At 37.7% G+C, this 27,999-nt stretch overlaps 2 protein-coding genes across 2 annotated transcripts in view; one reads left to right on the top strand and one right to left on the bottom strand.

Moving 5' to 3' along the window:
• Positions 1-25,127, top strand: part of LOC125239236 (multiple C2 and transmembrane domain-containing protein-like) — a 48,689-nt gene extending 23,562 nt beyond the window's left edge. The window contains exons 3-4 of the mRNA XM_048146772.1: positions 24,722-24,875; positions 24,994-25,127. Coding sequence (XP_048002729.1) covers positions 24,722-24,875; positions 24,994-25,127 — 288 coding nt within the window. The remainder of the gene's footprint in view (positions 1-24,721; positions 24,876-24,993) is intronic.
• LOC125234607 (3-oxoacyl-[acyl-carrier-protein] reductase FabG-like) lies at positions 23-9,581 on the bottom strand. The gene is made up of 3 exons (XM_048140933.1): positions 9,016-9,581; positions 1,206-1,400; positions 23-507 (listed from the first exon to the last, which is right to left on the bottom strand). The coding sequence occupies exons 1-3, from the start codon at positions 9,413-9,415 to the stop codon at positions 347-349; spliced, it is 756 nt and encodes a 251-aa protein (XP_047996890.1). The 5' UTR covers positions 9,416-9,581; the 3' UTR covers positions 23-346.
• Positions 25,128-27,999: the final 2,872 nt, after the last annotated feature.

Genomic DNA, 27,999 nt, shown 5'->3' with positions numbered 1-27,999 from the left:
AATTCAAATATTAAAGTTGGTATGTAAAAATACAAATTTAATATATATCAAACTATTCACAAATCTCATTTTGTCCAACCCTAAATCCAAACCATGTTAATTAATTACATTTTTGTCCCTTTACTTAACAATATAAAAGAAATGTAATTTAAAAAGTACACACATTTTCGTACAGTCACAAACAGTGTTGTCTTTTAAATAGAACCAATACATACAACATTGTATGATAGCTATTAGAAAAGATATATCTCACCAAGATTTTAAGATTCTTCCAAGATTCAAGATTTCAAGGTTCATCTTGAAATCTTGGTAAATATCAATTTGTCAAGGTTGATTTTGACTATCACTAATAGCAGCTGAATCCTCCATCCATAATTATGTTCTGTCCAGTGATATGTTTGGCCGCGTCGCTGGCAATGAACGCTACTGTCTTCGCCACATCTTCAGGCTTGATGAACTCTCCTAGGGGCACGCTTGGAAGGAACCCTCGACCGAACTCCTCGGGATCTGGGAAATTAAATGTTCTTGAAAAACCCTTGTAAATCGAGAGAGGCTCAGCAGATGGCGATAAAGGGCTGACATGGTAATATCTTTCGGCGATACTGAGGAGCCAGGTCTTTCTGACAGCAAATTTCAAAATCCACCAATCAGATAAAAATCGACATTTATGTACCTACCTAATTGGTGGATTTTGTAGTAGCACCGCACCGCAAAGCTACTTCACTACATAGTATAAAACAAAGTCGCTTTCTCTGTCCCTATGTCCCTATGTATGCTTAAATCTTTAAAACTACGCAACGGATTTTGATGCGGTTTTTTTTAATAGATAGAGTGATTGTAGAGGAAGGTTTACATGTAGGTATAGTACCCGTGCGAAGCCGGGGCGGGTCGCTAGTAATGTATAAAATTTATACTGGTACAACGAGCCTAGCCGCGTAGCCGAATGGCATTTCTACGACGCGAAACGCCACCGAAACGCCGCAGAAATGTAGTCTGGCTCTATCGCGCCAATACGAAAGACCGATAGAGATTGATAGCTACGAAAGAGATATTATCGTGAGCGTTTCGTGAGGGTTTGTGCATTCGGCTATGCACACTGGTACTTCGAAGAGTACAAAACTAAAGACAAGTTTTGGAAAAAATATTAACTCATGAAAACAAATGATCTCATTACAACTACATTATTATCATAATAATAATCTCACCTATATTCGCTCTCTCTATAATCTTCGTGCCCGTCACATAGCCAAGTGCTACAGAGTTAGCGCGAACCTTCTTCGGTCCCAGTTCGTAAGCAACATACTTAGTCAAATGCTGGATCGCCACCTTTGACAGGCTGTCAGTCAAGAGCCCTTCCCAATACTTGACCGCTTCCACTCCGGATATGTTGATGACATTACCTGCACGCAAACGTACAATTATTATAATAAAGAGCTATTGAATCTATTATTGGCTATTATCGTTTGAGTTATGATCATAACCTTTTCAATTGTACAATGAACATTTTGACGAATAAGATAAGGATCGCAAAAGCAATATTATATTAATGGTCGAACGTAAATCATTACTACTTACTACTTACTATTATTACTTACTACAATTCTTTAATGTACCATGCCATAGCTGTTAATAAAAAGTACCATTTCTTTGACTTAAATAAATTCATTGAGCGCTTCATGCTAGCTCCACGGAAGGTATTTTTGCCAAAGAAATTTTTTGTATATTTAGTGGAGTTATTGGCCTTCAATATTGAGCCAAATAGATGTAATAGTGTTATATATAAGTCTCAGTCAGCTGACAAAGCCAAGGACCCCATGCCTCATTTAAACTAGATTGTAAGACAGCGGAAAAACACCTGAGTATGAACGTTGTTCACCAGAATATTCAGGGTTTTTCCAGCAAAGAATTAGAAGTAGGATTATTTTTAGATAGTAATAATGTTGAAGTTATGTGTATTACTGAACATTGGTTGAAACAAGAACAGTTGATATTTGATTATGTTAATTTTAAATTAGCTAGTTTTTTTTGCCAGAAAATCTGCTGTTCATGGTGGCTCCCTTATTATTGTTAAAAATTGTATGAAGTGTAAAGAGCGCAAAGATGTTGTAAAATATTCCATAGAAAGAACTATAGAAATTTCATGTGTTGAATTAGACAGATATATTATTGTATGTGTTTATAGACCACCATCAGCTGACTTCAGCATATTTGAATCTACAATGGAAAATGTTCTGAAGTTAGTGTGCAAGGGCCAAAAACATGTTATTGTATGTGGAGATTTTAATGTTAACTTGCTCGAGTCATCTAGTAATACTGTTAAAATGCTCTGTTTGTTTAAATCATTTAATTTATTTAATTTATTTCTTGAACCTACCCGGGTAGGTGTGACTTGTGCAACATGCCTAGATAATATTTTTTGTAACTGTGAATGTATAGATAAGAAATTATTTAACTGTTTTCATTCCGATCACAGCGGCCAAAGGGCAGCTTTCTTAAACGTTATACATGATACTCCACAAACAATAACATATAGACCCATTACTGGATCTCGCTTGGAATCATTCAAAAATGAAATTCAACATAGTTTGTCTATAATACCATTTTCGCATTATGACTGTAATCATTTGTATCAAGAAGTTTTCAATGTAATTCTGAATCAATTTAATAACAATTTCAAAGTGAAATCTATTAGTGGGTCAAAAGTTAAAACAAAGTTTAGTGAATGGGCTACTGTAGGTATTCACAAAAGTAGAAAAAGACTTTATGAACTTTATGGTGAGAGAGAGCTGAACAAGAATTCAGAATTCCTGGACTATGTAAGAAACTACTCAAGAATCTTCAAGAAAGTGTGTTTAACTGCCAAGAAAAACTTTATTAGTTCTAAATTGAAAGTGTCGGACAACAAAGTGAAAACAACTTGGAGTATTATAAATAAAGAAGCTGGTAAATGTAAATCACGCGATTGTCAAGTCAACATTGTATCAGATAATCAACAAATAGTGTCGAACAGCGATGTTGCCTCGGCATTCGAAGATTATTTCTCAAACATAGCCGTTAACACCAAAAAATGTTTACATTCTTCTGCGGCTCAAGCCCATTCATTACTTTGTGCTAATGTTAAGAAATGTAATAATTCATTTGAATTTAGTCAAGTAGACTCTGTAAATATTGTTAAAACATTCAAGTCACTCAATTTAAAGAAAACGGAAGACTTATGGGGAACATCAGTTAAAGTAATTAGTCATGTCATAGATATAATAGCACCTTACTTGGCCGTAATATATAATATTTCAATTTCACAAGGCACCTTTCCAGATCTTATGAAATGTAGCAAAGTCATACCGCTTTTTAAATCGGGTGATTCGAGTGATATAACCAATTTCCGTCCCATATCAATACTTCCTGTTCTAAGTAAAGTCTTTGAGAAGCTAATGTTAAATGATCTACTGGGACACTTCAACAGACATAGATTACTTACAAGCAAACAGTTCGGTTTCACAAGGGGCCGTTCCACGACCGATGCTGCTTCGGTACTCATTAAACATATATATAATATTTGGGAAAATTCTTGTGATGCAATTGGCATATTTTGTGATCTTTCAAAAGCCTTTGATTGTGTGGATCATGGAACGCTCATTTTGAAATTAGAACACTATGGTTTGTCTATAAATGCCCTAAACTTTATGTCTTCTTACCTTAGCAATAGAACACAAACAGTAGTTGTTAACAAAACTCGCTCTAGCGGGACTGTTGTCCAATTAGGAGTGCCACAAGGCTCAATTTTAGGTCCATTCCTGTTTTTGGTTTATATAAATGATTTGCCATGTATAGTAAAAAACTTTTGTGAAATAGTACTTTTTGCTGATGATACATCACTGCTTTTTAATGTTGACCGAAAATCTACGGATTACAATGTAATTAATAGCACGTTAGCTGATGTACTGCAGTGGTTTACTGTCAACAATTTACTTCTTAATTCTAAGAAAACCAAATGTATTCGATTCTCTCTGCCGAATGTTAAACCAATCGATACAAAAATACTTTTGAATGATGAATGCTTAGAGATGGTAGATACAACACTGTTCCTTGGCTTAACATTGGACAAAAATCTACAATGGAGTCCTCATATAAGGAAACTAGCAAGCAAATTAAGTTCAGCCGCATACGCCGTTAGGAGAATCAGGCAACTGACTAATGTTGAGACAGCTCGCCTAGTGTATCATAGTTATTTTCACAGTGTAATGTCATACGGTATTCTGGTTTGGGGCAAAGCAGCTGACATACAGACTATCTTTGTACTAGCTTTTACCCGCGGCTTCGCCCGCGTAATAAAAGTATTCTTATTGAAACGTTTACAAAAAATAAGATTTTCATTTGGATCCGTAGGTTTCTTTGTAGGTACATCTGTCCGCGATTATTTCGATTAAGGTAAAGCGGGGCAATTCTCGACTGGGGGGCCATTGTAACTGATCTATTTGCTGTACGGTCCGGTTTTGGCTGACTGTACCTTACACATATTACTATTGTTTTTAAAGAAATTTTCGCAATGATTATAGAATTGTTACACAGCGACCACAACGTAGGTAGTAGGTACGAATATGTATGTATTTTACCTATATAAATATTTATACTGGGGAAACTTCATACAACCCACATAGCCAGTATCTCGACGCTATGGTCGGTAGGGTAAAAAGTACTTCCTTGCATTATCCCTTTCATTTTTTTCCATTATACTTATTACAAACGTAAACATATAATAGGCAAGCAAAACAACGATCTTCTTACAGTACATTGTAATAGTTATTACGGATGCAGGATACTCGCCGATGCCTACATACTAATCCCTTCCCACTGAGCCACCTGCATTTTACACTGCCTAGATATCGATTGCCGACCGATTATTCCGACCCCAATCCCTATCCCTATCCCTATCCCTATCCCTATCCCTATCCCTATCCCTATCCCTATCCCTATCCCTATCCCTATCCCTATCCCTATCCCTATCCCTATCCCTATCCCTATCCCTATCCCTATCCCTATCCCTATCCCTATCCCTATCCCTATCCCTATCCCTATCCCTATCCCTATCCCTATCCCTATCCCTATCCCTATCCCTATCCCTATCCCTATCCCTATCCCTATCCCTATCCCTATCCCTATCCCTATCCCTATCCCTATCCCTATCCCTATCCCTATCCCTATCCCTATCCCTATCCCTATCCCTATCCCTATCCCTATCCCTATCCCTATCCCTATCCCTATCCCTATCCCTATCCCTATCCCTATCCCTATCCCTATCCCTATCCCTATCCCTATCCCTATCCCTATCCCTATCCCTATCCCTATCCCGATCCCGATCCCGATCCCTATCCCTATCCCTATCCCTATCCCTATCCCTATCCCGATCCCGATCCCTATCCCTATCCCTATCCCTATCCCTAACCCTAACCCTATCCCGTTCCTGTCCCTGTCCCTATCCCTGGCCCTGTCCCTGTCCTTGCCCCTGTCAAATTATCATGCTAGGAGGTGAACTTTGAAAAACCCTTTCTTAGTGCTCCTCTAAGGAACTTCCGTGTCAATTTGAAATCTCTTGAACCAGAAGTAAAGATAAAAACTAAAGCTATACTTATGGCTATTTTGGATATTTTAACCCCATTGCAGAACAACAGGGGGGAACGTTTCTTTTCCACCTCATTAGATTATAAAATCGTTGTATTTATCGTGATCAGCGACCCGATAAACCATAAAAACGATACCCATATTGTGTTTTTGACTTTACCCCCTTTGCACCCCTTTAGGGGTCAAATTTTCAAAAAACCTAAAACATGTATTAGTTATATGCCTTTTAGGAATCCTCCTGTGAAGTTTCGAATAAAATAGACAAACTAATATTGTTTCCCCATACCAACTTTGAACCCCCATTTCACCCTTTTAAGAGGAGAATTTTGAAAAATCCTTTCTTAGTGCTCCTCTGCGCCATATAAGGAACCTATGTGCCAAATTTGAAATCTCTAGGACCAGCGGTTTCGGCTGTGTGTTGATATGTCAATCAGTCAGTCAATATCTTCTTTTATATATTTAAACCCCATTGCACCACAACAGGGGAGAAGGTATTTCACTTCCGCCTCGTTAGATTTTAAAAACGTTGTATTTATCGTGATCAGCGACCCGATTAACCATAAAAACGATACCCATATTGATTTTTTTACTTTATCGCCCCCTTTTCACCCTTTTAGGGGTTAAATTTTCAAAAAACCTGAAACACGTAGTCAGTCATATGTCTTAAGGAATCTTCCTGTGAAGTTTCGAATAAAATAGTCAAACTAATTTTGTTTCCCCATACAAACTTTGAACCCCCATTTGACCCCCTTAGGAGGTGAATTTTGGAAAATCCTTTCTTAGTGCTCCTCTACACTATATAAGGAATCTACGTGCCAAATTTGAAATCTCTAGGACCAGCGGTTTGGGCTGTGCGTTGATTTAAGTCAGTCAGTCAGTCACTCAGGACTTTGCCGTTTATATATATAGATTACAAAAGAGAGCCATTCGTTCTATTTACAACTTAGGAACACGTGAATCAGTAAGAGAACTCTTCAAAGAAATTAATATCTTAACTGTAGCTTCCCAATACATTTATGATAGTATAATTTATGTTGTTAAGAATTTAGACTGTTTCACTAAGAATTCTGATATCCATAATTATAACACTAGAAACAAAAATAAGCTTGCCATAAAGAAGTTTCGTGTCCGTAAAGTACAGAAGTCATTTGTTGGGCAATGCATTCATTTTTATAATAAGTTACCTGACACTGCTTTGAGATTACCCCTCCCAGCTCTTAAGAACTACTTAAAAAAATCATTGATGTTAAAGGCTTATTACAGAGTCGAGGACTATTTGACAGACAAAAATGCATGGCCCGAACCAGAAACTACAAAAAACGAATAGCAATTAAAATAATTGTATTATGTATAGAGGACACAGTTCAGATAAGAAAGCACATCAAATATTTTATATTTTATGTTGTGTAGGTAAATTACATATTTAATGATATTGAGATTCATATTATCTTTTTCTTCTGTGACAATTTGATATGTTTTCTCTGAAGAAGAACGACGTATTATTAAGCAATAATATAATTTATTGAAATTAATTTCCATAGAGTACCTAGTCTGTTCATATTCTTTGATGAATACTTTTGCATGTTAAATTGTATCTTGTTATTTAATGCATGTTAGTTATAAGATGTAATGTTTTGAAAAGAAGTTGCCCGCCGAGTTTCTTGCCGGTCCCATAGTGGATACCCCCCTCCCAACTGAGGGGGGACTGAAATCTTCTCGAGGCTGAGGCGTAGGGTTAGAGCCGGCGTAGCTTTATTTGACGTTCATATGGTTTATGGTTTAAGATATTTATTTCTCATAAGATTTTACAAAATCACTTACTGAGAAAAACATTATTTACTTAAATCTACTTAAAACTAGGTAAGAGAGGGTAGCATGCGGTGCCCGAACACAATCTTGTCTTAAAAATTAGGGTAAGCGCATAAAAGTATGCGCATTGTAATATGCCTACTTGAAAAATAAATATTTCATTTTCATTTTCATTTTCATCAGATTTAAAAATTAGTAAACCACCAGAAGAGTGATTCTGTCTAGAAGTCTATGATGTTGATGATCGAATTCCCATAAACATTTATGTTCCTGTATTCCATGTAGCAGAGGTGTATAGTAACTGCCGATCCTAACAAACGACACCCTTTGCTGAGCTTTCTTCCCTCTATGGATTTTTTCTCCGGAAGCAACATCGTTAGGGTAGGACTATCCACTAATAGTATGGGGAAATTAGCTAAAATTACGGCATAATTAATGGAAGGTTTTTTTAAATTGAAATATGTACGTTATAGACTGAAGTTATTTTTCATCAACCCTCCCCACTCCTCCCCCCTCTGCGTCACCCCTCTACCCTCCCTTAAAGTGCCGAAAATGCGATTTTTCTCGATTTCTGACAAAACTGTTGAAGATACAGGAAAAGCGCGTAGAAACAAAGTAATCCTTAATAAATTTACTACAAATCATTCATTAACACTTTGGTTCTAGCACTTATAGATTTCGCGTGATCCGTCACGAAAGTTGGTCCTTTGCTGCAATTTTCTTTAATGAATGTTAAGTTTTCGCCCAAAATGCTTACGAAATCGTCGAAATTTGTTTGATATGACTAAAATATTGTAACCCATGACTAAATTAAAATTAAGGGGGAAAAATCACTACCATGGGTGGAATTTCCAATATGTCTTGGAATTCCAGTAACTATTTAAGACATAATATTTTCACGGTAGTAGTCGCTAGGAGTACCATTGATCCATATAGTATATCGATGACGGGATGAGCTTTCGGTAGCTGTTGGTAGAGCCCTGGAGTTTCAATCCAGAAGCCGTGAGTTCAAGTTCCACCCATGGTAGTGATTTTTCCCCCTGAAATCCATTTTCAGTTTATAATATTTTAGTAATATCAAACAGATTTCGTATGCAATTTGGGAGTAAACTTAACATTCACTAAAGAAAATTGCAGCAAAGGACCAACTTTCGTGATGGATCACGCGAAAACTATAAGTGCTAGAACCAAAGTGTCAATGAATGATTTGTAGTAAATTTATTAAGGATTACTTTATTCCTACACGCTTTTTCTGTATCTGCAACAGATTTGTCAAAAATCACGAAAAACCGCATTTTCGGCTATTTAAGGGGGGAAGAGGGGTGACGCAGAGGGGGGGGGGAGAGATGGGGAGGGTTGATGAAAAATAACTTCGGCCTATAATGTACAATTGTACATATCCCAATCAAAAAAAATCTTCCATTAATTATGCCAATATTTTCATACATAACTTTCCAGAAGCAACGTACTATAAGGGTCACTTGCACCAACGAAAATGGAGCACCATTTCATATGGAATTTGACAGTTGACCCACTGACCTTGAGTTAAACGGGTGATGCAAGTGGCCCTAAATGTAAGAGACTTACCCTGTGACTTGATAAGAAGTGGCACAAACAGCCTCGTCAGGTTAAAAGTCCCTCTAAGATTCGTGTTTATATGCGCATCGAAGCTTGCCATAGTAGCCGTAAATATATCATCAGATATGAATACCCCAGCATTATTCACAAGCACATCCAGTCTTCCCATTTTTTCAGTGATTTTATTTACTATCATTTCAACATCCGCGTCCTTGCTGACATCCGCTTGTATCCCCACAGCTTCATTCCCACTGTTCGCCGTACAAATATCCTTAACTGCATCTATAGTGGCTTTAGTACGACCAATGATGACTACTTTAGCTTTTTCTTTAGAGAAATGTAAGGCTATGGCTTTGCCGATGCCGGAACTCCCGCCGGTCACTAAGACTACCTTGTCTCTGAACGCCATGCTTGTCACTGATGCGTGTATCGTAAGTGAAGCTAGTTATACGACTATTAGCTTTATAAATACAGCAATTTTGAGGATAATGTATGTCGTTTTGTAGTAATTGTAAGTCACCTTCATGGACATTGTTCGCTTGTAGAACTAATTGGGGTGGTAGAATAACAATAGAACCATGTGTGTGCGGCATGCCTGAAGTACTTATTTATTTTTATTGATGACGATAACATTTGCACACTACCACTATCAAATAGTTTTATGTTGAATTGGTGTAAATTGTTTTAAGTATTACACCTTCATGTTAAAATTTCGTAGCCTAAAACTGTCCACTCGGAATGGAGAACATTAAATTAGTCCAAAGTTAAAGATGGGTTGTTTATAAAATATTAGGCTTTAGTTTATTATACTCTGTCAAACAAGTCTGTCAGTAAATAAGAACAAAGAAAACTATATGCATCCTTTTCTTTATAGTGCTATAGAAAAGGATACCTATAGTTTTCTTTGTTCTTATTTACTGACAAACTTGTTTGACAGAGTATATTTAACTAGCTTTTGCCTGTGGCTTTGCTCGCGTTAGGAAAAGATAAAAAGTAGCCTATGTCACTCTCCATCCCTTTAACTATTTCCACTTAAAAAATCACGTTAATTCGTCGCTCCGTTTTGCCGTGAAAGACGGACAAACAAACAGACACACCTTTTCTTATTTGTAATATTAGTATGGATTGATATTTAACAAAAATACTGCATTTAACATTAAAATTTTAAATAGTTTAGGTAAATGCCTTCTTATTATGAAAAGTCAGGCTATGCCTAGTGTGGGGACCAGACTAATATGTAACTCACTGTGTTATTTTAAATAAATGTTTCAATGTTTCATGTAAGATCAATAGTTATTCAGATAACAGTGTTACTAGTGCTATCGCTAAAGCCGTACATATAAATTATTTCCACCCGCAATCGATTCATATGACAGTGCGGAATACACGCAAAGTTAATCAAGTTATGGAATTCGAATTTCGAATCGGGAATTGGAATCATGGCGGCTGAACAATGGAAATGAAAGGAGTTTACACACGAAATCAAACAAATATGTACTGACATCTAAATGACAGTTCCTGTACCGGGTGGGCCCTGTAATAAAAGCAAAAAATTAAACTGTAGGCTATATTTGTTATACTAACCAATATAAATGTTCAGCGACTTTTAAAAATAACTTTTACCTATTTTGATTTTATCACCCTTGAAAGTTTTAAGAGATAGTGTGAACTTACTGTGAATTATGTTAAGTTTAAAGCACGACAGATAACGTTAATGACAATAATAATGGCATACATTGAAGCCATTTGAAGCTAAGCTAGGTCCACACTTGTGACAGTCATGGCCATGGCGACGGACCGGACTACGTGGCATTGAACAGGACGTTACACTAAATGTGGACGATCTAGGTTTTGCAGACACGGTCACAATCCATGAGTACAACGAAATGTTACAAGTGTAGATGCATGGTGGCGAACTAGACTGCTGCGGGATGGCGTGGCACGCGCGATTGTTATTCTTTCTTCCAATAATTGCGAGAGACGTAGTGGACGTACCGCCAGGACACGTCTTGACGTGATCCACTTCTGTTCCGTATACTACTCGTAACTGGGCTATGTCAACATATTTTTTGTTTAGTTAATTTCGCAACTATTTGATTGTAATGGATGAATTTCTGAAAATTTTCATTGAATATTTTTGTGATTTTTCATTTTTCTCCGTTTTTTCTATGAACGGGCAAAAAAATTGTTTCAAAAATGAATAGCCCATCCTCACATTATATGACAATATGACAAAGACACCAAACTCGATCTGGTAACTTTCTGGGGGAAGATATAGAGCCCAGAGTGTAGAGATGTACCATTACCCCCCCCCCCCCCCCCCTCCTCCGGGCTTAAATAGCTCAGAATAACCCAAGGAACAACCTGTGCCAAGTGACTTTTTTTGCTAACATTTTGCAAGGTCGTCCATACGAATCTGCCAGTAATAACCCCACTAATAGAAAAATTAAACACGAAGTAGAAGTTAATCAGAAACATTTCACAGTAAGTATCAAAATAACAACCAAATTATTGTGTGCGTGTTGTAGGTATGTCTGTTTAGATTTAGGGTTGCCAGAAAATAATGTATATCGTGATGGAATTACATTTATAATAATAATTACATTTATAATAACAACATTTTAACGTCATGTCATAGGTACTTGTAAAAAAACATAAAGTGGCATAAAACGTAGACCCTAAACACGGTTATTATAAGTCATTAGTTAATTTTGCGTTGTACTTCCTTTCATAATAACACAACACAATTAGCTGTCTTTACTAAAAAACTAAAATTGCTGCAATTTTAAGTTCGAAAAAAACTACGCGTAAATTCTCGTCATTTATCTTTTACTCTTATAACAGTACGTTGTGTTCAGTTTTTGAATACCTACCTACTTCATACGCGTAGCATATTGTGCTGACTGTACCATAAATTGAGCACGTAACACATATAATTTCACCCCGTGGGTGCTTAGAGACAATGTAAGCATTTACTTAAATTTTAGATTTTCATTATGATAATGTTCTCTTGAGAACAGGAAAATAACTCAAATGGAGTTGTTTTTATCACTTACATGACGTGTCAAGATTTTATACTGTCTTTATTTCTATAAATAAATTTATAGAATTTCATTCTTATTATTTTTGAGAGCGAGCGACTTTCAATCCAGAGGTCGCGGGTTCGAACCCCGGCTCATACCAATTAGTTTTTCGGAAGTTATGTGCGAAATGTCATTTGATGTTTGCCAGTCGCTTTTCGGCGAAGGAAAAGATCGTGAGGAAACCGGGCTAATTCCAATAAGGCCTAGTTACTCTTCGGGTTGGAAGGTCAGATGGCAGTCGCTTTCGTAAAACTAGTGCCTACGCCAAATCTTGGGATTAGTTGTCAAAGCGGACCGCTCCCATGAGCCGTGGCAAATGCCAGGATAACGCAAGGAGGATGATGATTCTTATTATTTTTGGTGACAGCTTCAGATTTTTCCCGCCGCCTTAGGTAATCCTTTTGTGGGTGTCGTAAAATTTGACTGAGGGCAAAGACATATATAACTCCGTATAGACAGATAAAGTCTAAGAAAAAACCGTACCTCAGTACCATACAGAAAAAGGTACGGTGGCCTAGATGGCATTACACCTTTCGGGTACGCTCAGCTAGATGGCGCTGATATTATTATTTGACATTTTAAAACATGTCAAGCTAAGAATATGGGCCGAATTGTCAAAACTGAGGTTCAAAAGTTTTAAGCCTGTGTCAAGGGATAGCAGTCTATGCACTGTGATTACATATTTTACCTACTTCGACGGTAACTCTCTATAATACTCGATCCTCTGTGGTAAAAATAAATAAATTTCTTATTGTTTTCACAACTGTCTCACTGCGTGCTTTCATTTCAGAGTCCAAGATCTGATTCTCTTTGGATCACTGAGACAAAATAGTTAGTACATACTGTCACAAAGTGGATAAGCTCAAGTCAAAAGAGAATATAATATTACTTTGCCGTTGTAAAGTACATTATATAAGTTAAGCTTGAAATGTTAATGCACATTTTATCTAAAATCTAGAGTATTCTGCTCAGACAATTACTGCAAAGTGGCAATTTGCCATAATTTGCTTCAGTTTTATTATAGGAAGGGATGAGCCATCCAGTTTTATGTTTTAAATGAAAAGATAACCTTGGATTAACAATGAGTAGCTATTTACACTTACATACTGCCCGAGGAACATAAACACAGCATTAGGTATATGCTGTGTATGTGAATGATTTCATGGATTACAATCACAGATGTCATATATACCATAGATCAAGCAAAAGTATCTACTTAGCATGTCAAATAAATCCAGTAAAATCCACTGAGTTGACCTTCTTTAGGGCCGGTTGCACCAAACCATCTGTCACCGTTAAAGCGTTCGTTAAATTTGATTGTATGGGAAGTTCCATAGCCGTCTGCTGCGTGACGATGATGTGTCTGCTAAATGTGGTTGACGCAACTGGCCCTTAATCGCAGTTTGCAGCTTTCTGGCATCCATTTTTATAAGTTGAAGTCAACAAAAACATTAAAAATGCCTCGTTACGTCATACCTACTTAATTGCGACAACACAAACATTATGAACACACAAGGGCCTGAGACATATTTAAGAGCGTTATAACATTTCGGCGTCGGGCGAAATTAGGTATTTTACCCGCCGCGCGAGCCCAATATGCCGACCCTTTCTAGCACGTCTTATCACTCGCTCGCACTACAATAATGGACAAAACAATCTTGATCCTTTCTATGGAATTTTGATAACAACCACAATCTACTATCTCGATATAAACTTTTGGTTTCTAATAAACATTATTTTGTACGAAAATACGAGAATATAGCGCGAAATAATATCAATTATGTTAAAATTTATTTAAAAAATTAAAGTAATAATTATAAAAGTAGATCCCATCCCAAATATTTGCTTTTGTTATATGATAAGTATTAGAGTAAAGTATATATTAATATGATGATAAAATAAGACAAATACAATTCTAATTACTTCAAGGTGGTGCTCAGGGTCTGATGATGGAGCCAGATGGTGGTCACCAATACCAATGAACAATATGACTATACAACTTCGTGGTTTACATGTCATTCTAGCATTTTCACTTTCACATTTCAAGTGCATATACCACGAGTATAGGTTTTCGGGTGTGCTGATTTAAAAATTAATGACCGATTTGGAATCTGACATTGCTGAATGTCACTTTGACACAAAAGTCATCATGGGTGTCGTAAAATAGGTTTTAGGGGGTGCTGATTCCAAAATTAATGACCAATGTGGAATCTGACATTGCTGACTGTCACTTTGACACAAAAGTCGTCATGGGTGTCGTCAAATAGGTTTGCGGGGGTGCTGATTCCAAAATTAATGAACAATGTGGAATCTGACATTGCTGACTGTCACTTTGACACAAAAGTCGTCATGGGTGTCGTAAAATTGGTTTTAGGGGGTGCTGATTCCAAAATTAATGACCAATGTGGAATCTGACATTGCTGACTGTCACTTTGACACAAAAGTCGTCATGGGTGTCGTCAAATAGGTTTGGGGGTGCTGATTCCAAAATTAATGAACAATGTGGAATCTGACATTGCTGACTGTCACTTTGACACAAAAGTCGTCATGGGTGTCGTAAAATAGGTTTTAGGGGTGCTGATTCCAAAATTAATGAACAATGTGGAATCTGACATTGCTGACTGTCACTTTGACACAAAAGTCGTCATGGGTGTCGTAAAATTGGTTTTAGGGGGTGCTGATTCCAAAATTAATGACCAATGTGGAATCTGACATTGCTGACTGTCACTTTGACACAAAAGTCGTCATGGGTGTCGTCAAATAGGTTTGCGGGGGTGCTGATTCCAAAATTAATGAACAATGTGGAATCTGACATTGCTGACTGTCACTTTGACACAAAAGTCGTCATGCGTGTCGTAAAATTGGTTTTAGGGGGTGCTGATTCCAAAAATAATGACCAATGTGGAATCTAACATTGCTGACTGCCACTTTGACACAAAAGTCATCATGGGTGTCGTAAAATAGGTTTTAGGGGGTGCTGATTCCAAAAATAATGACTAATGTGGAATCTAACATTGCTGACTGTCACTTTGACACAAAAGTCATCATGGGTGTCGTCAAATAGGTTTCCGGAGGTGCTGATTTGAAAATTAATGACCGATTTGGAATCTTGACATTGCTGACTGTCACTTTGACACAAAAGTCGTCATGGGTGTCGTCAAAAAGGTTTCCGGGGGTGCTGATTCCAAAATTAACGACTATTTTGGAATCTCACAGTGCTAATTGTCATTTTGACACAAAAGGAATCATGGGTGTAGTCAAATAGTTTTTAGGGGGTACAGATTCCAAAATTAATGAAATGATTTAAAAAGTTATGACCGATTTGGAACCTGACATTGCACAGTACCCCTGGAAACCTATTTGACGACACCCATAACGACTTTTATGTCAAAGTGACAGTCAGCAATGTCAGATTCCAAATTGATCATTAATATTGAGATCAGTACCCATGAAAACCTATTTGAAGACACCCATGATCACTTTTGTGTCAAAGTGACAGTCAACAGTGTCAGATTCCAAATTGGTCATTAGTTTTCAAACACCTCCGGATACCTATTTGACGACACCCATGACGACTTTTGTGTCAAAGTGACAGTCAGCAATGTCAGATTCCAAATTGGTCACTAATTTTGGAATCAGCACCCCCTAAAACCTATTTTACGACACCCATGACGACTTTTGTGTCAAAGTGACAGTCAGAAATGTCAGATTGAACATTGGTCATTAATTTTGGAATCAGCACCCCCTAAAACCTATTTTACGACACCCATGACGACTTTTGTGTCAGAGTGACAGTCAGCAATGTCAGATTGAACATTGGTCATTAATTTTGGAATCAGCACCACCTAAAACCTATTTTACGACACCCATGACGACTTTTGTGTCAAAGTGACAGTCAGCAATGTCAGATTCCACATTGGTCATTAATTTTGGAATCAGCACCCCCTAAAACCTATTTTACGACACCCATGACGACTTTTGTGTCAAAGTGACAGTCAGCAATGTCAGATTCCAAATTGGTCATTAATTTTGGAATCAGCACCCCCTAAAACCTATTTTACGACACCCATGACGACTTTTGTGTCAGTGACAATCAGCAATGTCAGATTGAACATTGGTCATTAATTTTGGAATCAGCACCTCCTAAAACCTATTTTACGACACCCATGACGACTTTTGTGTCAAAGTGACAGTCAGCAATGTCAGATTCCACATTGGTCATTAATTTTGGAATCAGCACCCCCTAAAACCTATTTTACGACACCCATGACGACTTTTGTGTCAAAGTGACAGTCAGCACTGTCAGATTCCAAATTGGTCATTCATTTTGTAATCAGCACCCCTAAAACCTATTTTACGACACCCATGACGACTTTTGTGTCAGAGTGACAGTCAGCAATGTCAGATTGAACATTGGTCATTAATTTTGGAATCAGCACCCCTAAAACCTATTTTACGACACCCATGACGACTTTTGTGTCAAAGTGACAGTCAGCAATGTCAGATTCCACATTGGTCATTAATTTTGGAATCAGCACCCCCTAAAACCTATTTTACGACACCCATGATGACTTTTGTGTCAAAGTGACAGTCGGCAATCTGAGGTACTACATATTCGTAATCTGAAAGTAATCAAGTCAATAATTTCAGTTATTTTGAATCGACTATGATTCCGAGTTATTGGTAATAGTAATGATTGTATAGATAGATGATTAGTGATTCCTTTACATGTAATGGTAATTTACCGTTTCACTTGATTACATTACAAGTAATCTGACACCCAGTAGTGTCAGATTACAAAGTAAAATCAAGTAATCGTGTAATCCGGAATCGATTACGATTTCCCCATCTCTGGGTTTAGTTATATGGTTCATTGGTACTGGTGACCACCATCTGGCTCCATCATCAGACCCTGAGTACCACCTCTTGTCAAAGGTCTTGTTGAGACGAACCCAACGAGCCTAAACACGAAGTCGTTTACTTACATGGTTCACTGGTACTGGTGACCACCTTCTGGCTCCATCATCAGATCCCGAGTACCATCTTGATGTGTCTTATCATCTTGACCGTATTGTAATTTTCACATTTTTATCATCACAACGTTGTAATACTTTAACATTCAAACATAACAAAGTATTACAAAAGCAAATATTTACGGATCTAGGATCAAAATCGTTGGTCGCTGTTTACACACACACAATGCGAGGATAGCCCGTGTAGACACAAGGCGTCCGACCCACACAACAATAAATATTCTCGACGTTTGCGATGAAAAATCGGAGACCAAAGCGACATACGTCTTACCTGCTCGAGCTCCGGCGCGGCACTGAACTGAAATCGCAGGCGTCCGTCGCCGGTAAAATAGCGACAGGAAGGCTAGTTTTCAAAAAATTGGCAAAAAATCATGATAAAATATTATAACGACAAATGGATAACAGCAGTTTAAGCACATTGTGCAGATTATTTATATACTAAAATAACTTCGATAACATGTAGATTTTCGGAGAAATGATCACTTGTTTCGATGTATTTTCAAGACATAATTGAGTTCGTTTTACTTTCAATTTCTCAATTTCAAAGGATTAAATGATAAATATTGTTTAATGGGCCTTAAGTACAAGATATTTGGAACTTAAATTTACCTCATTTATGAGAGTGATCTTATCAAATTGTACATAATAAGAGCTCCGAATTCTGTGCTTCACGCGGTTTTTCCTAAACGAGCATCAGAAAAACAATCATTACTAATTGAAAAAGCTTTTTTTTTCATATGTTTTTTATTTAACCGACAGTTAATAAGATGTTCTAACTGAAACAAGTACTTTCACTGTCTTTTAGTATGAGTAAAGTGTACAATTTTGTCGATAAATATTGTGCATTTTACAATATATCGCCTTTTTTTGTCATAGCGCTCTTAAAATCACAGGCAAAGTAACAACTTCAGTACAAAATCTGTCACGCTCGGCTCCTATACAAATAAATGAACTTGTTTCTTCTATCTAAATCTAGTTCTGTGATGACAATATTCTATCGCGTACCACATTATGATAAGGATAGTCCCGTGTGATTTTGATATCATTTGCCTGTGTGAGCTTACAAACATAAATAAGTAGGTACATTGCAAGATAAATAAAACGCCTGTGAACTGGAAACTGAAAAAAGAAACAGGTTTTTCCAGCACTAGATTGAATACCGTCATTAAAGCTCGATGAAGTCTGGGCACGTAGTGTGCCAGCCAAGTCTAGGGACAAACTGGAAATAAATAAAAAAACTAGCAAACTCTGATTGAACTAGTAAACACGATAGTGAACGTACGAATTTCGTTTTTCCGGTCCAAAAAACACAAAATAAAAACACGAGTTTATAATATTAATTAATTGAATTATGGTTCTAAAAACCCGTTACAGTCGTTACACAGAGACCTTTTTCTTGAATATTAATAAAAATAATACTGCTTAGACATAAAACCAAGCAAAATACCTAGAAGTCATAGTATAGGCACACCTCGGACACTGGCGATAAAACATATGAAAGAGGCGCGTTCCTAGCACACAGTCTAAGTTCGTGTAGGTGAACGCGTACTATGCTTTTATGAGTGAAGGTCGACTGTTTGCGCTTTTGACAGGCGGTAACTGTTAGGTAACCGAGAGGGGGTGGGCGTCACTTTCAGCGGGGAGCGGGAGTGGCCATACTGTACGATAGTACTCTTTATTATACTGTGGTATAGATACGCCCAACAAAGTGTAGGCATGGGAGGTTAGAAATGTATTATGTAAGTAAGTGCACTTTATGCGTGCATAACAATAGAAGAGATTCATGCTACGAGTATAGTATCTATTCCATTTAGCGATGTACCGTTTCTCGAGAACAGAGAGTCTATCGGAAAGGTTCTCGGTTTCTGGAAATATTCTCTGGGTACGTAGCCGAATGGCACAAACGCTCACGAAACGAAACGCACGTAGATATCTATCTCTATCGCTCTTGCGTATTGGCGCGACGAGCCAGACTACCTTTCGCGGCGTTTCATTTTCGTTTCGCGTCGTAGAAATGCCATTCGGCTACGGAGCCTGGTATCTAAAACCTTTTTGTCGCTCCTGTTTAATCGCTTAGATCCACTTGCACCAACCACTTAACTCAGGGTGGGCTGTCAACTGTCAAATTCCATATAAAATGGTATAACCTTCGGGTTACACCTCCATTTTCGTTGGTGCAAGTGGCCCTTAGTCTAGGAAATAAAAACAAACACCATAGAAACTTCAATACCAATAGGTACTTTGTAATGTTCATGGTTATATGTATTAATTATTAGATTAGATTAGATTAGATTTCTTTATTTCATGATAAAAATTACACTATAAATTTGCTACATGTCAAAATTATGTTTATCTTCTCATCATGATCGTCAAAAATTACATAATAAATTCCAAATAAAAATAATTGTGTCTCCCAAATGAGGATCGTCATTTACAAAGAAAGAAAATACACATGCCAAGCTAAATAAAATTAATAAATTAAGTTACAATATCATGAAATTATCACGAAGCAAGAAAATATTATATAACAGAGAAATATAGGTATAATTATATCATCGGTCATTAAAAATTCAAATCCATGTACTCATTTACAGAGTACATGGGGTTATCTAACAAAAGGTTTCTCAATTTGCGCTTAAATGCTTCGTCACATGGCTCATTATATTATCTAATTAATTAAAGACCGGCAGTAAAACCTCACAAAATTAGCCAAACACGTTATTTGTAGCAAATTACGTATATCGAAAAGAAAATAATATTTTTCACTTACCATCAGGCGACCTGTCTGCTCGTTTGCCTCCTATCCCATAAAAAAATGTATTACGAAAATTTCCATTAAATAAAATAAGATAGTTCACAAATGTTTGCTAATCAGAGAGAATGTTCCCGAGAAAGTTGTAAATTTTCTGGAAATATCTTCGGAAATAATTTCTCAGAAACGAGAATGTTCTCATAGGCCCATCATTATCCATTTGGCTTTGCCACCGCTGGGTATAAAAGCTTGAAACCATTCGCATACGTCCATTCATCATGATAAAATGAATGAAGATCTTAAAACTTCTCTCTGACTTTCAGTAAATGTTTTACCTCTTTATTCATAAACGTTCACTAAAGTTATCAAGTCGATAAAATTCGTTTGTCCCTTTCCGACGTATTGGTGTGATAGAAAGGGAGAAACGAACTTTTTCGGCTTGATAAATTTAGTGTATGTTTATGAATAAGGTAGTTAAAGTTTGAGTGAAGTTTTAACTTTATCAGCTACTTACGGAGCTTGTCTGTCACAATTTTGCATCTTAATGAAAATGTTGAATCTTGTTGAGTGTTGTTTTAAGGAGACTGAATTTCACTTCATTACTTGGGGTACTTGACGTCCTTTGTTAATTTATGTAGAAATGAATTTCTAATAAATAAACCATTCTTTCAAAAGCTCTCAATTTTTACTTAATTTACAATATAATTTCAGTAGTCTGCCTATCCTTTTAGAAAACGGACCTGTACGGGTATATGAATGTGTATTTTGTTTGTAAAACAACGCTTTTAGAATAATGCTGCTAATGCGTTCAAACTATTTACTATGTAGAGAAGTGGAGAAGAGTAGATATATACCCATGGACTTAATTATTATTATTACCACCCTGAAGCCTACATAGTCCCACACTGTGTGGTTTAAAAGCTATTTCGTCTCGCGAACGCTGCGGCTGTGGAATGAGCTATTCTAAAGTTTTCCCGAGGGTGTTCTTCAAAAAAGGAGTGTACAGATTCCTCAAATGTGAACAAAGCGCTATTATCAGGTGGGCTGTATGCTTGTTTGTCACTATGTGGTTAAAAATAAACCGGCCAAGTGCGAGTCGGACTCGCCCACCGAGGGTTCCGTACAAACTTTCAATGGTTAAAATAATCATACTACTCATACTCATATTCATTTATTCATTCAACGCCATTTTACACGTCAAGATTTGATTTAAAAAAATAATATTCATACAACAATAATACTTAGAGAATAAATAGACAGAAGATTGAAATTACAAAAAGTTAGGCAATATTCACATAAAAAATGCACAAAAATATTTTTCTAATTAGGTAATAAAAAAATTGTCATAAGTGTAGAACGGGTGCTCGACCAGCCAATTTTTTAAGCGATAGGTACTTAAAGTTCGACACACTTAGGCGCTTCAACCACATATTGCGGCAATTTATTATAGACGGCAGGGTCCATCACATGTGTTAATTTGACCGTAAATTGGATTTCGCCAATTTACGGTCGATACCTACTAACTTTCCGGCATTTCGAATGTTGTAATTGGAACACATGTTGTTAGTTTTGTCACAGAATATATGTATAATAGTACAAGTACAGAAGGCTCACTCCTTTGATGTTCACAAAATGACGCCATTCTAAATTCTTACCTACATAACAAACGGACCGCACGCGAGCAGCCAACATTGAATTTTTCCCCTCACTAGCTCGGAAACACGTGTTTTGTCCTTTAATACCAGCGGGTAAAAACGCATTTTATCCACTAGTGCTTTAAAATTGATAAAAGTAGGTGAATCTAGTAATAAAGATCATTTACTCCGAGCCCTCCTTTATATGCTCTTAAGGGTCTCAAGAAAACCCTATCCCAACTTATTTTTAATACTACGTTGATCTTTCTTTTATGCGGGGGGCTTCGCCCCCCGAGCCCCCCCCTTTATTTACTCTAAACGGTCACAAGAAAACCCTAACCCAACTTATTTTAAATACTACGTTGATCTTTCTTTTTTGCGGGGGGCTTCGCCCCCCGAGCCCCCCCTTTATTTCCTCTGGAGGGTCACAAGAAAACCTTAACCCAACTTATTTTAAATACTACGTTGATCTGTCTTTTTTGTGGGGGGCTTCGATCGCCCCTGAGCCCCCTTTATTTGCTCTTAAGGGTCTCAAGAAAACCCTATCCCAACTTATTTTAAATACTACTTTGATCTTTTTAGTAGTTCCAGTTCATATCTTCCGGCTCCATCATCAGACCTTGAAACCTAATCGTAGTCAAAGTTCATTACAAGACTTTTCTAAGAAACCCAAAAACTACTATGATACGATGTTCTATCATGTAGTTCCAGTTCATATCTTCCGGCTCCATCATCAGACCTTGAAACCTAATCGTAGTCAAAGTTCATTACAAGACTTTTCTAAGAAACGCAAAAACAGCTATGATACGATGTTACATCATGTAGTTCCAGTTCATATCTTCCGGCTTCATCATCAGACCTTGAAACCTTATCGTAGTCAAAGTTCATTTCAAGACTTTTCTAAGAAACCCAAAAACTGCTATGATACGATGTTTCATCATGTAGTTCCAGTTCATATCTTCCGGCTCCATCATCAGACCTTGAAACCTAATCGTAGTCAAAGTTCATTACAAGACTTTTCTAAGAAACCCAAAAACAGCTATGATACGATGTTCCATCATGTAGTTCCAGTTCATATCTTCCGGCTCCATCATCAGATCAGTTCAACAGTACCATATTATTGTACTGTCATCAGAACTACATACAGCTGCCAATTATCATTACGCTACGATCCTTGGAAGATGGTTAAATTAGCCTCCGTAGATTCCATTACATAGTTAGTTACATACACGACGACCTAATAAAAGCGTGTTAATATTAATATTAGCGCCATCTAGCTGAGCCCTTCTTCTGTGTGGTACTGAGGTAAGTACGTTTTATTCTTAGACTTTATCTGTCTATACGGAGTTATATATGTCTTTGACTAGAAGTATAGGTACTCTAATGAGTATTATTGTATTTAGCGCCGTCTCTCGGCAAAATTTACTAAGTAATTTACGCGACTTGAGACTTGTGCGAACCTTTAGGCATGGAAAGTCACATGAAAAGTTGTCGAAACTAATAATAGATTGACTGATAACTCTAATACTAAATTGAATATACTCTAAGGTAGAGCAGAGTCTAATACCTCCGCTTTACAAAAGACCGCAATCAAGTAGCACTAGACTTTACTCATTGTTGTGTTCCTGCCGATGAGTAAGGCAGCCAGAGCTCAACGAGGGTGCGGTACTCCTTCCTTCCTTCCCCCTCCTTCCTTCAGTCGTCGGCACCCAGGCCCCTTCTAAGTACAGGTTTGTACAAGTTTCTAATGAGTCGAGTCGGCAACGCACATGTGCCACTCCTTGAGTGGCAGGCGTCCATATGTAACAGTCACCGCTTTCAATCAGGCGGACCGTATGCATGTTTGCCACCTACGTGGTACAAAAAAAAACTCTCGACGAATTCACCTTAAACATTAAAAACTAAATCAAAATCGATTGATTCGTTCGGGAGCTATGATGCCAGACAGACATGTCAAGCGTCAAACCTATTATTATTATAATATTTTTGCGTTGGTGGTTAGAAACAAGAAACCTCCTTCAAAACTATAATAAAACACAACTTTCTATGAAAATCGGTAAAGTGCGAGTCGGATTTCGCCATTTCCATACAAAAAGGTCATGAGCGCCTGACTACACTAGATTTGTACTTTAAAGATTTTGCGTATATTTTGGAAACTATAAGAGATAGAGCAAATAGACTTCAGATTTTGGTTGTCGGTGGCACAATTTTTTTGTTTTCGTATATATACACCATTTTTTGGACCTATTAGGGCAATATTATGGTCAGTGCAGTTCTAAACAGTCGTAAGCGCCTCTTTTTTAGTAGGAACTTAAGTCATTTTGGCAAATGCTTAAAATTTTTAACAATTTCTAAACAGAAATGAATTTCTTTCTACCTGTCCATGGCGCTCACAAAATTTCAAAACATTTAGTAAGTACTTGCAGCGGCAGTGAGTGAAAAATCTCAATTTGAGTTTTTTCTCTTAAGTCCGACTTACGCTTGACTGTAGATTTCTAATAGGTTTTCCTGTAATCTACAGGTAGAGGGCTATCTCGTGTATTTTTTTGAAAATTTTCCGCTAAGTAGTTTCGGAGATAAGGGGGGAATGGTAAATTTTTGCTTATTTTCTTAAATTACTTCTAAATTACCAAAATAAAAACTATAAAAAAAATATATTTGAGATGCTTATAAAATGCTCTTTCATTTGATATGTAACACAATATAGTTCTAATAACTTTGATTTTTAATTGTCAATTTTACCCCCAAAAGTGGCCCCTATGATTAAATTTCGTTTAATTTCATTTAATTATATTACATGTCCGTCTTTGGGCCACTTGTTTACATACGTGTGCCAAATTTCAAGTAAATCGGTCTAGTAGTTTCGGAGAAATCGGCTGTGACAGAGGGACAGACAGACACGCGAGTGATCCTATAAGGGTTCCGTTTTTCCTCTTTGAGGTACGGAACCCTAAAAAGAACATTAGAAAGAGATAATTACAATACGCCGTGCCGCGATGATCGATTTGCAACTCGTCAGGATATTATACTTTAATTTACTCTGCCTCACAAAGATTCTTGATAGCAACATTAATTTTGGAATAAAAGGTGTCTTGACACCGAGCTGAGTGGAAACCTTTTTAATGACAGGAAAATGACTTATACATTTTTGTGACACATCCATGTTAAAATTTTGTTGTTTAAGTGTTCTAAATGTTGTTTATTTTGTTCTAGAGCCGATGGCAGCGCAGCAGAAGCAGAGAGCGGTGTCCGGCCGGCACGGCGTTCTCGCTGGCGCCCGGGCCCGACAGCAGCGGCACCGAGTACGCTGGCGACGGCAGCTCGGAGCACAGCACGCCGGCCCACTCCCCCAGGAGAGGCAAGACTGGTCAGTGTTAGAGTGAGACAGAGCTCTCTCTCTCGCTCACACAGCTCTCTCTCTCGCTCACACAGCAGTACGCTGGCGACGGTAGCTCGGAGCACAGCACGCCGGCACACTCCCCCAGGAGAGGCAAGACTGGTCATGGTTAGAGTGCGACAGAGCTCTCTCTCGCTCACACAGCAGTACGCTGGCGACGGCAGCTCGGAGCACAGCACGCCGGCCCACTCCCCCAGGAGAGGCAAGACTGGTCAGTGGTAGAGTGAGACAGAGCTCTCTCTCTCTCTCGCTCACACAGCAGTACGCTGGCGACGGCAGTTCGGAACACAGCACGCCGGCCCACTCCCCCAGGAGAGGCAAGACTGGTCAGTGTTAGAGTGAGACAGGGCTCTCTCTCTCGCTCACACAGCAGTACGCTTGCGACGCCAGCTCGGAGCACAGCACGCCGGCCCACTCCCCCAGGAGAGGCAAGACTGGTCAGTGTTAGAGTGAGACAGAGCTCTCTCTCTCGCTCACACAGCAGTACGCTGGCGACGGCAGCTCGGAGCGCAGCACGCCGGTACACTCCCCCAGGAGAGGCAAGACTGGTCAGTGTTAGAGTGAGACAGAGCTCTCTCTCTCGCTCACACACAAGTACGCTTGCGAAGGCAGCTCGGAGCACAGAGAGAGGCAAGACTGGTCAATACTCATACATTCTATGCAGATTCGACTCAGGACACTTGTATGAGTATCAATTGTTTAACATGCACACCGCACGCACGCCCCACTGCACGCCCAATATGAGCGTGCACTCATGCCGTACACTTAAAATAAGACGCAGAAGAAGATGCAAAACGTCTAATGACACCTATGGCACATCTCGGACACTGGCGATAAAATAAATATAAGTATATGAAAGAGACGCGTTCCTAGCACACATTCTAAGCTCGTGCAGGTGAACGCGTATTTTACCTTTATGAGTGAGATATGACAGGTCGACTGTTCGCGTTTTTGACAGGCGGTAACTGTGAGGTAACCGAGCGGGGGTGGGCGTCACTTTCAGCGGGAAGCGGGAGTGGTCATACTGTACGATATCGATAGTATTCTTTATTATACTGTGCCTATGGTTTCACATCAATATCAAACCGTGCAATTCAACATGGTATAGGATGTTGCGTCTGATGCGTCTCGAACTTTCGCTACAACTTGGCATGATAATTACACTGCTACTTATTTTTTATTTTCTTTTTAATATATTTTTTATTACAGTTGCTCAAAAAGTGCCCGTTTTTTTGGCTGTTTAGCGTGCGAGAAGTTGTCTTTTTCGCACTCGTGCTTATAAAGTATGCGTTCCATTTTACGACTAATTAACGAGCTGTTTTAATATTTTAGTATATTTTACTAAGACGGAATAAAACTATAAACATACTATTAAGTGATTAATGTTTAAAACATTGATATTTCATATGTAATTGTTTATTTTTAGTCATACTAAACATAATTTATAAAATGGTTTATAATTTGAAAAAGTGGCTTATAATGAGTCGTGTAAACAGAACCTTACCAATGTTACCAACTCCAACAAGCACGTTCAAAAACCTTAATATGTTAAGCGATTTGTCATAATTATTTTATGTTATTTGCAATACTTCGAGGCATAAATGGTGGATTGAATTAAAATGTAGGTATATATTAAACAATCGTCCCAAATCGTAAATGTTTATGTTTTTTATGGCACACAATGGAATAAATAAATTGTGTTGGATGGATAGCAAAATCGAAAATATGAACGCAAGTTTAAAAGCTTCAAAGCTTGAATTATCAAAAAATGCGCCAATGTCAATGCGAAAATTGGGAGTTCGGATTATTTATTGTTTTATTTCGTTGTAGCAGGAGCGGCTCACTCCGCGATTCTATCGCCGCGCTACAAGTACATGCCGGCGGCCGCGAGTTCGCGGCCTAATCAGGGGTGGCGCGTGTGCTCACGGAACGCACGTTCGCACTTTGTAATGTTGCTTTACGTCGCGAGTTTTTTTTAAGGTTCATATGCGATGTCCGCATGTGGAATGGCTAATAATACTTAGTTAAATAGATATCATGAATAAAATAAATACCATAGGACATTTTTAAACAGGTCTACTACTGATTAACTCCCCCAAAAAGATTCAATAAGGCTTGTGATGTTGGAACTCAAACAAAAATAAATAAATACTATATATATACCTAGAAAGTAACCAAGACTTGAATATAATAGAATAACATTTTATCTGAGTATTAATGCGTTTTAGTCCATAGGCAATCCTATCGCCGGGCGCCGCGCACGTGCGGCTCATTTCTTTGTAAGAGTTTTGTAGGCATTTAAAAAGGCGGCATGTCGTAAACATCAAAGCAGTGGGCCTTCTGTACTTGTACTATTATATATTCTGTGGTTGTAGTAGTGTTTTTTCGCAACTGTATTAAAAAACGTCGTTCGTCACACGTGCGAGAATGTCATTCTTGTCAGTAATCACATAGTTCTCGCACTCATAACGAAATGTACTATTTTATAACACTGAGAAGCTACCGGTTTCTGTTAGAGAAAAAAAATGATTTTAATTTAACCTGCCACAGGTTGATTTTTATAGGTTTTTTTTTTATATTCGTATGAGTTAGGGTGTAGGAAAAAAGCATGAAATTGTAACAAAATATCTTATGTTTAACACAAACCATTAAAGGTACTTATTGCGATTTTTCAGGCAGTATATATACATCCTGGAATATGTAAATGAACGTTTCTCAACCATACAACGAGCACAAACACAAACACTTGGCTTGCAGCGCTAAAAGCAGCCGCCATTTTAAAATTTAACTTGGCTCGCATAAATTACAGTAACACATTTACATGATCCTCATAAATATTACATTTACTATAAATTTCTCCTTTATTTTCAAAGCCATAGAACTCTATTTATAATAACACAGTTGTGTGATATAAGTCATTATTGGGACTGAGAAAGCATGCAATGAGAATCTATGTTAACTTTCCGAATCAAATGTTCCTGCTTTACTTTTTTGCGAAATGTAGACTCTAATTCATACTACAGAACGTTTACTTTTCGGTGATTTACTTGAGAAAAATACGACCGTACCAAAAATACTGAAATGATTGCGTTCA

Source organism: Leguminivora glycinivorella, chromosome 2 (genome assembly GCF_023078275.1).
Source record: "Leguminivora glycinivorella isolate SPB_JAAS2020 chromosome 2, LegGlyc_1.1, whole genome shotgun sequence".
NCBI lineage: Eukaryota > Metazoa > Arthropoda > Insecta > Lepidoptera > Tortricidae > Leguminivora > Leguminivora glycinivorella.
Note: the sequence above shows the minus strand (reverse complement) of the source record. Positions and strands in the feature narration are given on the sequence as shown.

What these genes read in the sequence shown, in the direction of transcription:
- LOC125234607 (XM_048140933.1), bottom strand. Translation starts at nt 9,415, where the DNA reads ATGGCGTTCAGAGACAAGGTAGTCTTAGTGACCGGCGGGAGTTCCGGC. An exon ending in ACTTCTTATCAAGTCACAGG is followed by an intron (nt 1,401 to 9,015) that starts GTAAGTCTCTTA and finishes GTTTGCGTGCAG; the next exon opens with GTAATGTCATCAACATATCC. An exon ending in TATAGAGAGAGCGAATATAG is followed by an intron (nt 508 to 1,205) that starts GTGAGATTATTA and finishes TTAATTTCCCAG; the next exon opens with ATCCCGAGGAGTTCGGTCGA.